The 13036-nt window shown below is 37.1% G+C and overlaps 1 protein-coding gene across 9 annotated transcripts in view; it reads left to right on the top strand.

Annotated features, from left to right (window-relative positions):
* LOC116176834 (kinase D-interacting substrate of 220 kDa) overlaps positions 1-12721 on the top strand; it is a 54094-nt gene extending 41373 nt beyond the window's left edge. For 5 of the 9 annotated variants that reach the window (XM_031495628.1, XM_031495634.1, XM_031495631.1 and 2 more), the window contains 10 exons: positions 50-456; positions 504-682; positions 731-1008; positions 1059-1232; positions 1283-1442; positions 1495-1589; positions 10590-10595; positions 10651-10795; positions 11474-11656; positions 11805-12721. In XM_031495628.1, coding sequence (XP_031351488.1) covers positions 50-456; positions 504-682; positions 731-1008; positions 1059-1232; positions 1283-1442; positions 1495-1589; positions 10590-10595; positions 10651-10795; positions 11474-11656; positions 11805-12541 — 2364 coding nt within the window. In that variant the 3' untranslated portion in view covers positions 12542-12721. Of the gene's footprint in view, positions 1-49; positions 457-503; positions 683-730; positions 1009-1058; positions 1233-1282; positions 1443-1494; positions 1590-1653; positions 1940-10589; positions 10596-10650; positions 10796-11473; positions 11676-11735 lie in introns of those variants that run through there. The other 4 variants (XM_031495635.1, XM_031495629.1, XM_031495632.1 and 1 more) reach the window with 4 other exon arrangements.
* The last annotated feature ends 315 nt before the right edge of the window (positions 12722-13036 follow it).

The raw sequence follows: 13036 nt of genomic DNA, 5'->3' as shown, positions 1-13036 counted from the left end.
GTAATTAACCAACACTTAAAATTCCCTGGTCAATATATAACTGTTTTAGTTATCAAGTCGAAGGTTATCTACTGAAAGTACCCTAATGTCTAGCACAGAAAAGTTGAAATTTGCACGAAAGAAATCTCTCAAATTGAAAATATCAGATTCAGTTGCAAGTTCTATTGGATCCAATCTTAATAAAATTGGAGGAGCTCAAGATCTCACGAAAATGTTGCTCACTGACGATTATTTCAGCGACGTTAATCCAAGATCAATGAGACGGCTTATGAACGTTGTATACGTCACAGGGCGCCTTCTGAAGGCATTCCAGATAGATTTTAACTGGTACAGACTTGCGTCATGGATCAATATTACCGAACAGTGGCCGTTCAGGACTTCGTGGATAATTTATCATTACGACACATTTGAGGATTCGCTCGAGGACAATACACCATTAAAATCTCTATATGAAAAGTATGACTGTCCTCTTTTCCGTCATTTATTAATTATTTGTTATGCAGAGTTCGTCCATTCATACCCAGCTTGAAGGACATCGAGCCCCTATTGGAACTGGATCGGGACGAACGTAAATTCGACATATTCTTAACATACCACAGATCTAGTTTACTAGTAAGTGATCTTAAAATCTTTTTACCATTCACAATAAATTTGGATCCTTACCTGAAAAAAGTGATAAAAGGTACTGGACACTGTTTGTTTGCAAAAAATCGTTAATAAAATTATTTAGAGGAAACGCAAGGAATGGACGACGAAGGAATCATGATGGCTCCCGTCCGAAATAATCCCGTTATGTCCAATTATATGGCAACTGGGACTACCCCCTGGACCAACGATTGGTCTGCGCCGAACACTACCAGTGCTAAGAAAGTGAGAGGCTTCGGGAAGAGTTCTGTTCAAGTGCCACCCACTGTGATATACCCGCCTAATACGGGAATGATTAACTGGCAGCGGCCGTGGGAGCCTCCTACAACTTTTCATCATTTGGGACCGGTGACCGAACTATCGGTATGTACCTGGTTTATTCAATTGCGACGTCAATCGACATCCTCTTTCAGCCGGAGATATTAGAAACCAAGCTATCTCAGTTAAATGTGGACGGCGTTTGCAAGCTTCTTAGTAAAATCGAGGACTTAGATTTAAACGCGATCACAAAGTATAAGCAGGTCATCAAGGACAATAATATAAATGGAAGAGTGCTTCTACATTGCGATTTGAGTGAGCTGAAGAAGGTTTGGTACTTCATTGTTATACACGTGCGAAATTATATATTCATTTTTAGTTGTTAAACATGAATTTCGGGGATTGGGAAATGTTCAGAGTACTTATCGTTTCTTTAAGAGAACACGAAATGACTACAGTTGTTAGGCATGACGAAAATAAACATGTTAGAGCACCAGCGCCAAAGCAGCAAGCCACTGTACCACCACGCGAACGAAAAGGTAACATTACAGCATATTTATAATCCTTTATCAATGTTTGTTTCGTCTGCAGCAAGTGCGCCTAAAGTTACCGCTGGGTTGTCCGACAAAGACCTTGGGAAACTACAAGGAGAGATCAAGAACAAGCAATGTATAATCGAAAAACAGGTGAGTTCATTTTGTAATTATCAATTGCAGATACGAATCTTTAGCTTGGTGTCTTAATTTTTAGTCACATGGTCAAAAATTCACTCATGGTGAAGCTTCTTTAACTTTTCACAACCGTTAGTGATTATGTTTCCCCAAAAATTGCTGTATACATTGATCAAACAACTAACTGTGGTAATAGAGTTTGAGTTATAGACATTTGAGAATTGAGATCGTACCAAGAACTTTAACTGCAGATAGTGGAAAATAAACAGGTTCATATTTGCTGTCTGGAACCATTTTTTGGAAATTGTGATAAACTAGTATTAAAAGTGTACTGATTAAAAAACTGCTGTGTAATGAAAACCCAAGCCCTCTGACTGTGTTTTCAAATTTTTTTCTTTATAGTGTTCTAGTTAATTTCTGGGATGGCTTGAAAAATTATCCTAATTCAAGCCCAAATTGAATATAGGACAAACTCTGCTGGAAAGGAATTCTTCTTTTTTATTTTTAACTTTCGACAGAAACCCTACCATAAATTCTGTACTATATGGGCTAGCTGAAAGGAAACTAACAGCTAAGATGTTAGTAATACGGCGCTGATAAATCGATTGTTAAGTTTTCTCCTTCTACTTGGTCTCTATAAATGAGTACCCATACACTAGAAGACTAAGGAACGTAGTGCTTGCCACACTATTACAGTCTGAGTCAGATACACCTTAACCCAATCTGAAGTGGGGCCTAGGGGGAAACAAGTACCATTTTTGGTGTACACCAAAAATTCAAATTCAAAATAATTCACGAAAATTCAAATCAATTCACGTTAATTCAAATTTGTTCACGTTAATTCAAATTAATTTACGTTAATTCAAATTGAATCACGTTAATTGACATTAATTCTCGTTAATTCTAATTAATTCACGTTAATTCTAATTAATTCGGGTTAGTTCAAATTAACACAGGGGGGTGTACACCAAACATTCAAAGTTGTTTCCATTTAGAATTTTTCCAAGGCAAATTTTTACCAGGACTAGAGTTTGGGAGTAAAATATTTCAACGGCGGATTTTTTCTGGGGACAAATTTTTTACACAAGTATACCAGGGAAAAATTTTCCAAGAGCAATTTTATCAATCTTAAATTTTCAAGACGACCATTTTTCCATAGAGAATTTCCCCAGGGCGAATTTTTCGGAGACGAGATTTTAAGTGCCAAATATCCCAATGCCTATTTTGTCGCAGGCTAAATTTTCCGTATGCAAATTTTCTGGAAATGAATTTTTCGACGACAAATATTCCCAAGACGAATTTTGAGGGGACAATTTTTGTGAGTCAAATATTTCAAGGGGGATTTTTTACGTTTCTGGAGACAAGTTTTCCACGCTAGTTTCCGGGGCGAGTTTTTGAAGCGAGTATTCCAGGGCATAAACTTCCAACGCAAATTTTTCTTTGACGATTTTTTGGGGACCAAATATTCGAAAGATGATTTTTTCAACATTTTCTGTAGACAAATTTCCTTTTCTGGACGAATCTTTCAAGGGCAATTTTGGGAGCCTACATTCTCCGTAGGTAAATTTTTTGGAAGAGAATTTTTCCATAGCGAATTTTCCCAGAATAATTTTCCTTGGAGTTTTTGGGAGTCAAATATTCCAAGGACGACTTTATTCGGTAGGCGAATTTTTTAGGAAAGAAGATTTCCAGGAAGAACCCTCCCGAAAATTGTTGGGGGTGAGGGCCGGTCCGTGTGGCGCAGTTCAGTTAAAGCTGAACTGTGGTGCTAAGGGTCCCTGGTTCGAATCCGGGTTCGGGTATGGGTATTTGTAAATGTATAGTAGGTTGGGTTGGTAGAGCAGCCTTGGCTGAAACCCCGCCCATTAATAAATAAAGGCAAAATAAAATTTCACGCAAATATTACGAGAGGAAAATTCGTAGAGGCGAATATACCCTGTATGAATTTACGGGTTGAATCTTGCACGGAGGCAATTTTTTCATAGCGAATTTGTCTCGTATGTTTTTTTCGGAGCACAAGTTTTTGTGAGTCAAATATTCCAACGGAGCTTTTTCCGAGACTAAATTTTCTGGAGGCAAATTTTTCACGCAAGTATTTCAGGGAAAAGTTTTCCAAGAACGATTTTTTCGTGTTTAAATTTTCAGGACAAGAATTCCATAGCGAATTTTTCCAAGGCGAGACGTGTTTTTAATGTCAAATATTCCAAGGGCGATTTTTTCGGGGCTAAATTTCCAAGACAAAAATTTGTTATACAATTATTCCAGGAAAGAATTTTTCGGTGCGCATATCCCCAAGGCGACTTTTTCAAGCCTACATTTTCCGGAAGCGAATTTTTCCATAGGGAATTTTCCCAGAAGAAATTTTCCGGGAACAAGTCTTCGAAGATCAAATACAATAGTGATTTTTGCGAGGCTACACTTTCAGGATGAGAATTTTTCTATAGCGAATATCTCCAGTGAGAAACGTTTCCGGGAACAAGCCTTTAGGGAAGAAACATTCCAAGGGCGATTCTTAAACGCAACCAAATAAGGTCAATTTTTTCAGGAATTGATGATTTTTTAGAAACGAATTTGTCTTAAAGGGAACAAGTACCATTTTTGGCGTACACCAAATATTCAAATTCAAATTAATTAACGTTAATTCAAATTAATTCACGATAATTCAAATTAATTCACGTTAATTCAAATTAATTCACATTAATTGTAATTAATTCACGTTAATTCTAATTAATTCAGGCTAATTCAAATTAATTCAGAGGAGTGTACACCAAAAATTCAAAGTTGTTTCCCCCTAGAGCAGGGCTATGAGTAGTTTCATTAAGTACGTACAGTGTTCACAGGAGTTCATGTGCCTTTTTAAATTTGGTGAGAATACGGTTATTTAGTGATTGTCATGGAAATAAGTCCACTAACCTCTTATTTAAATAGGTACATTTGGTTTCAATGGAATTAACCGTCAGAAAGGTTTAATAATATGATGAAAGAATAATTACGATGATAAATTATTCCAATGCTTTGTGGATGGATGTCTTAAATACGCATATGTTTCATTTAGACATATTGGACAATTTTTTGGAACCTAAAAACCAGAATTGTAAATTAATTTGTTCCTAACATTGTGAAGACCCTGACACCCTGTATAGTGTATATCTGTCAGGCTGACTTTTTAAATCCAGAATTGATTTGTATATGGCATGGTTTAGTGAGAGTACTTCCAACTACAGCGTTGGATGCTGATCTCATTTTCAAGTGAGATATTTTAGTTTCGCTATACCCTACGTGTTAGGGTACCTATGCTTTAATTCCCCTCCACTGCAACACAGTTATTTTTGAATATGAGTTATTTCTTACATGACGTTATTAAGCCCCCCAGCTACGATCATGAAATTAATAAAAATGGGCAGAGGGTGCCTTAATTAAGTGTTTTTAACAAAAAAATTTGCAGGAAAAACAAACTTAATTAAAAGTTTCCTTCATTATTGTTATGTCTCTGAATTAATGATACGTATAATGCATAGTTGGCATCGCTCTAATTTTTCGAGATGTAATTTTTTTATTACGAATTGAATAGAACGAAAAAGTAACAACTTGCAACTTATTTCATTAAACGTGAATATATAAAAATGGCGACGAGGATGGGATCAAAACTCGAGAACGTTTTGGACCGAATTTGTAATGTTTTACAAGATTTACATGAAACGCAACGAAATTCCACGGGAACAGGAAATGCAATTCCAAAACGGAAGGTACATTTTCACTCCTACGATGAGACAAACGAAACGATGGAAAACTTTATCGATCGATTAGAAAACTATTTAGAAAGAAAAGAAATCGCAGAGGATAAGGAAAAGGTGGGAATGCTGCTTGAACTTATTCCGCCGTCAGTATTCCAAACGCTCACAAATTTGACAGTTGGAAAAGCCAAAGGCAAAAACCTACGACGTATTAATTAACTTGTTGAGGACACATTTGAGCCCGAAGCCGAACGTATTTGCACAGCAACATCGCTTCGCAGTGCGAATACAGAATGAGAGTCTATCATGAAGTTTATTGAAGAATTGAAACGCCTCTCCATCAATTGCTCTTTTACATGTACCGATTGTGGAAAATCGACCATCGAGACACATTTGCGAACACAATTTATTCGTGGATTACGTGACGACGATATTCGGCAGGAGTTGTTGCGTCTAAAAGAGGACACAAAGTTCGACGAAATTGTACGGGAGGCGACAGCGATTAACACATCAAAAATTGAAACTAAAAAATCAGAAGTGAGAGCTAATTTTTGTAGTAGATTATGTTAACTTCTTAGCCTACTAAATTGAAATATGCTGGGTTTAACGTGTATATTAGCAGTGAATGTAATAAAAGTAGTCAATGGAAGATGCGAGAGATGTCCCTTCCCCTTTCCAGTGATAAGGCGGTCGATGCTAGTCACCGGCTGATATGAAAAAGTATTCGAAGTTAATCGGCGGTCGATAACAAGGAGGCGGTCTATGGAGCATGCGAAAGGTATCCCTTGCCCTTTTGAGTGATGACGGTCAATGCTTGTCGTCGGCTGATACCAAAAAGGCGTTCGAAATTAATCGGCGGTCGATAACAAAGAGTGACCAGGTGGTCGATGCTAGTATCGTCGTTTTCAGGTCGCATCAACAGCCGTCTGTGTGACGACAGTTGTGGTATAGCTTCCGGGACCAACAGCTTTACATGCCCTCCGAAGCATGGTAGTCAGGTAGTCATCGGCTGATACGGAAAAGGCGTTCCAAGTTAATCGGCGGTCGATACGGCAGAATTGGTCTATGAAAGAAGCGAGAGAAGTCGATACAGAAAAGGCGATCCTTGTCAAGATGTAACCCTCTCTACGACGTTCTTCTTTTTTAAGACGTTCAAGTTGAGTCTGCCTGTGAGTGGTTTTATTAATGTGTAGCCACATGTAAAGTGACGATTATTTTGTGTATATTGAACTAAACCTAAGATTGTATTGTATATTATACTTATTATACCACTTCTATTACATTAACTGTTAATATGCACGTTAAACCCAGCATATTTTAATTTAGTAGACGAGGAAGTGAACCTTTTACAAAAACTAGCTGTCACTTCTGAAACGATCGGATTTATCAATTTCACCAACTTAAGAATGACGAAGTATAAGTAACATAACCTCAGAAATGAAGTAAACTTTTAATTAAGATTGGGAAAAATGTCGGGCTTCTCCCGCAAATTTTTATGTTGAAATCGCCATTTTTATTAATTTCATGGTCGTGGCTGGGTGGTTTAATAAGTACGTCAAGTACCCCTATTTCTTTTTGGTAAACAGACATTAGTAGAGTTAAAGGATAAATACGAAGGCGCGTTTAGACGACGCGAAACTGACTCGCGAGGTACACCGCGAATGTGATACATGGTGAGGCAAGCCTCACCCTGAGCCGCCAGTATCCGGGAGGCAACCATGGAAGTGGTACCTCCACGTGCGCCTGCAGCATTTGCCATCGTTTCGGCATGTTTAAAAAAAAGATCGAACGTCGTCGATATCGTCAACGCTGTTGGTGGACAAAATATTTCGCCAGCGCCTATTTTTTTAAACTTCTAATAATTGAACTTATTGATTTTAGCCCATTTCAATGCACCCTTGTCGCCTAGTTTACACTGCGCGAATCGGTCGTGCGGATCACCTTTGATGCGCGTTCGAGACCGACGGACCAGCCGCTCGCGGTGCATCTGACTCACGAGTCGTGATTCGCGCTCCGCAACCGTTTACACTGCACGAGGGTTGATTCGCGAGTCAAACTCGCGTCGTCTAAAAACACATGAACACTCTTCTCTAGGTCGTCAGTTTGGATTGAATCACAAAACCAATCATGTACAGATGAAACAAATTTATTGAACATAAAACAATCTGGCCTAAAAAAAATAGGCACTCAGGGCCAGAATCCTACCACGCAAACAAGCGACCGATAGACAATTAATTAAAGCAAATCTTACTTTAAAGTGCCAATAATGCAAAATCTCCGGTCGAAACTGCGATTTTCAAACAGACACAAAATGATGATACTTCGGAAGTTCACTTCTTCGATTGCACTCAAACATCGATCTAAACGACACTGGCTTCGTTCTAATTATAAGTATAGTATTGGCCCTTTGACGGAGGACAAACTCTCTTTAACATATACTTGAAGACCTTCTCTTAAGCGGCAAACGTTCGATAACCACAGCACTCTATTAGACTTTTTCGTAAACGGGAAAATACGTCTTAAAAATCGCGATTCACGTCTTCCACAAAAAAAGCCACCATCAAACAAACGCAATGACCTCGTTTAACGTCCGTCTCTCCTATTTAACAACTCTTCCTTTTCCTCAAATGCCGCCTCTCCTTCCTTAACACTACACTGCGCGTCTTCGAAAAATCAAACCAGTCTTAATCTCGACATTTAATTAGCGTGCGCAGCGAGAACAACTCTTATCGCAACGACCGGAGATAAACTTTTACCAAAAGAAAAAACTTCATCTTTTGAATGCATACTTTGAATTTACAATTAAATAAACAAGGCAGTTATTTAAACAAACTTGACAACTAATAATTCTTATTGTATGTTATAGAGTGTCTTCACAGACTCGGTCAAGACTTTTATGTTGATTAAATTGGCCGCAGCCACCAAAGTTTCATTTTTTGCAATTTTTGCTTCTGGAATGATTGAATATGGTTGAAGCAATTGTCGCTGGTTACTCGTAACACACCTACAAATTTCATACAATTCAAATCCCTGGTAAAATTACAATAAAACAATCCTGCGCATCCATTGGGCCCACATTATTCTATTAAACATCAGAAACATCAATAAAATTTTTACACACAACTAAAATCATGCATGCTATCACAATAATATACATGGCTGCCCGTTCAAAAATCGTATTTCGGTTGTTTTTCTGATTTATAATATGAAAGTTAGCTGGATTTAGTTGGAGCATACTGTATAGCAACATGATTACTGCTATCGCAATTAGGTTTACATCTGGCAAAACACATGTTTTGACATCAGCAAATGTAATTTAATGTGACAATATGTAATTCATTGGTATAGACACAGATCTACACATACAAGTATAGATAATGACTAGCTTCGCTTCCCCATACAGGGTTGACAATTTTATATCAGCGCGTATTGTAATTAAAGACAGCATTGGTTTTTCGCGTGTGTAATGAGGTGATACTAGCAGAGATAGAGATAACGAGTAGAATCACCTAATTTAAACCACTCTGTTAATCAGACTGATATGGAAAAAACCATTCAAGCTGAAGTAATGATATTTATCTGAAGATATAACAGTCTGCCTTTGATAGCAAGATGTCTGATTAGTACATGAACCCTGACTATAGCACTCAAGCATTCAAAAATCAGTAACCCGCATTCAAATTGGGTTTGCGTTTTCCAAAATTCAAAGCGCTAGGCTCTGATCACATGTTATATATTGCTGGGTGCCCCACGTTGGGCGCCAAATAATAATGCTGTGTGCACTGGTCCGTAGGCCAGAAAGACCGTACACAAAACACCTAAACAAAACCCTAGTTAGCTCTTTACTTTTGTTATTTAACACAGTACAAGACTTCTCCCCAGCACAGAGGAGAGATTTGAGTCTGCTCTCAGTTAACCTGTTAACTTCTAACAGATAGTGGGTCAATCCAAATACCTTAAACTCCAAACTGGACTGCAAAATTTTGAATAATTAAAATGGACCTTGGGCAAGCATTCAATTCAAACACAGGTGAATTCGAGGGTGACTTAGAAATGAAGTCATTAGAATGAAACACACGGAAATTAAGTGAAAATTACAAAAGTGCGATTTAATTCTAACACACACCAGGAAAATGATACAAAAACAATTATTACACAAAGACTAAAATTAAATCTTAATTACTTACTTACATTACATTACATGTCCAGAATTGTAATCCAACTAAAAGGTATCCGTACGTACACAAAACACATTCCAAATTTCAATTCAACAATTACACTTTGAACACACGTTGAAAACACACTCATGGGGGCGCCGACAACCTCTTTTCTTTGAAGCACCTTATTAGATGGTCAAAACTTTACGACACTCCTCCAGCATGAACAAACGTGAAACGTAGAATAATAATTAGCCGCGAACGCCCTGACTCTTGGCTTAAAGCTAATTTCAATGACGTAGTTCTGCTTACATTTGCATAAAGCGAATTAAATCTTCAACAAGACATAACTACGTAAACTGTGCGTACAGCGAATTTTAAATTGACCGCACTTGGGCCCTGAACTTGGCTTAAAATCTGATTTCAATGTTCCAACAAACGTAGTTCTTTGTTGACTGTGGCTAAAAGCGACGCTCTCCCTCTTCCGAATCTTGTTTAAAGCGAAACCCTTCTTCCAAAAATCAAAAATTATAACAGCCAATCATACACACTTGACAACAGAAAATATCCCCCCAATTTACGTTAAAAGACTAAAATAATAGAGGTCCAATAATTTTACTAATCAAATTCTTATCAGACAAAAATACTAGGAAAAATAAAAATTCATCTCTTTTAACTACACCGAAAAGGCGATAAATCACATCCACTTGTGCATTAAAAGCAAACAAAATTCCCGGAAATTCTACGTTAAATAAAAATAAATAAACAAAATCAACCTTGACCGTTTTCTCGTATGACAATAATAATTTCCAAGTCGTTACATACACCAACAACAAATAACAAAATTTAATTATGAAAGTTAGTTACATAAAAAAGAGACCGCCCTTGTCCGTCCTAATTATGATTTCCAAAATTTCATCCTGCCAGACAAAATAAACAGCAATATACCTACAATAGCCGGAATATATGGGGAAAAACAGAAAGAAAGGAGTGCCGACAATTTGAATAATTTAAATAAATAACAGCTCTAAAGAGTCATGGTTGCAATAGCAGTAAAACATTATCATTCTCTTTTCAAACTGTACTAATATTTCAATTGTAATATGCTAACCACTGGATTGTAGCATCAGGTACTAATAGTAATGTGTTGCGATAATTTTGCACTAAAAAGTGAAACCGTTTCAGATAACTCTGGAGGATCAAATGATATGTGGGGCGTTACAAACCTTAAACGAGGAGGCCTGCGAAGATGTTCTGGAAGAAACCGAAGATATCAAACTGGAAATTCCGCAAACGTCAGTGATACCGCCTAGTCCCGATGGTCTCCAAGGTGAATCTTTGCCTCACTTTGACTTTAGCATGTATAAGTCATGTTTAAGCATGAAACATGATGGCCATGAAAAAAGTGCAAAAAAAGTTGCTTATGTAGATGAAGAAAATCCGTACCTTGAACCCACAATCACTATTTTAGAATCACAATCATTTAAGTCTAACAGTGAAGGTTCTAATAGTGGTACGGCAAATTCTACTGTCGACACAAATGCATAGAAAAAGATCTGCTTAAACTTTCTTGTTAGTGAATATTTGTTTGATTTCACCTATTTTATGTAGTAGATTTGTGTGATCTCAGTAAATGAAACCTTTATTTATTATACTTAATTTTTCACTGTCATTTATTGGCATGGTGGAGTTTGCCCATATCCTTCAAAATCGATTTTACATATCATGTACTTAATAATGCAATCACCCACCATGCCTTAAGCTATTGCCATTTAAGTATTCAAATTATATTATTGTTATCCGATTATTGAATTCACGGATAACTTTGTATTTTATTCGAATGTAAAATATTGTAAAATATAAATTTAACGAGTATTACGTTATTTTTTTTTCCTTTTTTTTAATTATTTACCTTTGGCAAATTGTTATTGGTGAATTCAATAATATGTCTAATGTATCACCATGTAATATATATTCACAGAAAACAATTAATTTATCATAATTATAGATACAAAATTTGTTCGATCACGTTCACAAAGTACCGCTGGAGTAGAGGAAACTGATTATGTAATGTTACAATCGTCTCCTATTGGCTTTATGCATTGGCAACCTGTGAGCATATCTGTTCATGGTAATACCGAAAGTTTAAGTGATCACAGTTCGCATGGAAATTCTCAGCCTTCGTCACCAGGTTAGCTATTCTCTCTGAGTTTCACTGCACTGCAAGCATAGCACGTCTCAGTAATGCACACTAGTAACTACTCTCTGAGTTTCACTGCACTGCAAGCATAGCACGTCTCAGTAATGCACACTAGTAACTACAGTAAAAATATTTCCAGTTGGAGAAAGATCTCGAAAATATGGTCGCGCCGAATGGGACACAGTGACACAACGACGAGGTAGCAAACACGTGATTATTAATCCCGATAGTATACTTACTGCGGATAAAAAGGCCAGGCCAATTTCATTAAATTTACTAAAAGAAACTAAACCGATATATAGGCATAGATCGAAGTCGATTGACATCGATGGTCGACGACATAGCCACTCTAAAACCACATCTCTTAATAAATTAAGGGAAAAACTATTACATTCCAATCCCGACCTAAATGAAGAAAGTGATTCCGAAAGTACGCCTTTAGTGTCTCAGTTAGTCACACCGCTAACGAGTCCCGAAATGAAAGTGGAGGCCTCAAGTTCGTCGACCGATAGCGCTATTATTTCCGCTCGTTCCGATAACCAAATTCATTTACCGCCAAAGTACTGTAAATATAAGGAGAGTTTTAGCGATATATACAAGTTTAGCCCTACCAAATCGTCAAACGATGAAATCATTAGCGATAACAGTTTGAACGACGAGGCCCACACGAATTGGTACCGTGACCCGCAAATTAGACCTCGCACAATGTCAGAGTGTGCCGATTCCGTAGCATCTTATAGTTTACAACATGGCACGCCATCTGCTAGCGCTAACAGCCTATGTTCCCCGAGCATGAGTTTTCTGAGTCGACAGAACGCTTTAGATTCAGAAGAATACATTGCCGATGTGTATTGTGATCCAGAAACTAGAGTTTAATATTGTCAGTATTTCCGTTAATAGTTTATATGTCAGTATTTTTAATTTTAAGCTTAGATTTTAGTCAACAGATGCCTGCCTTTTTACCATAAAATAGTTGAGTTACCAAAATATTTTAAGGAATATAATATATTGTAAATATTTTATTTATTTACTCAACAATAAACGTTCAACAAAATATTTTGCCTATGTGTGTGTTATATTGTAGACATTTGTTTAATAATGGAAATACTAAGAAGAAAGGTCAGGAAATCTGTTTTGCTACATCTTATACCTCTAGGAAAACCATTGCCATTATTTTTCACACACAGTTTTTGCTTTCTTTGTTTATGCAGAAAAGGTTGGAAGTTTAGTTTCAAAATGATACTTAAGCTAGCGGAGGCCTATGATGTTTTTTATGAAAATCTCAATTACGTACATTTGATTGAAAACGCAGGGTATCGGAAAGGGATACAAAGAATGATAGAAGGCTAAATTTTTGAGTGAGTGCTCTTA

The sequence above is a fragment of the Photinus pyralis genome, unplaced genomic scaffold (genome assembly GCF_008802855.1).
Source record: "Photinus pyralis isolate 1611_PpyrPB1 unplaced genomic scaffold, Ppyr1.3 Ppyr1.4_LG7, whole genome shotgun sequence".
In the NCBI taxonomy this organism is placed as follows: Eukaryota; Metazoa; Arthropoda; class Insecta; order Coleoptera; family Lampyridae; genus Photinus; species Photinus pyralis.
Note: the sequence above shows the minus strand (reverse complement) of the source record. Positions and strands in the feature narration are given on the sequence as shown.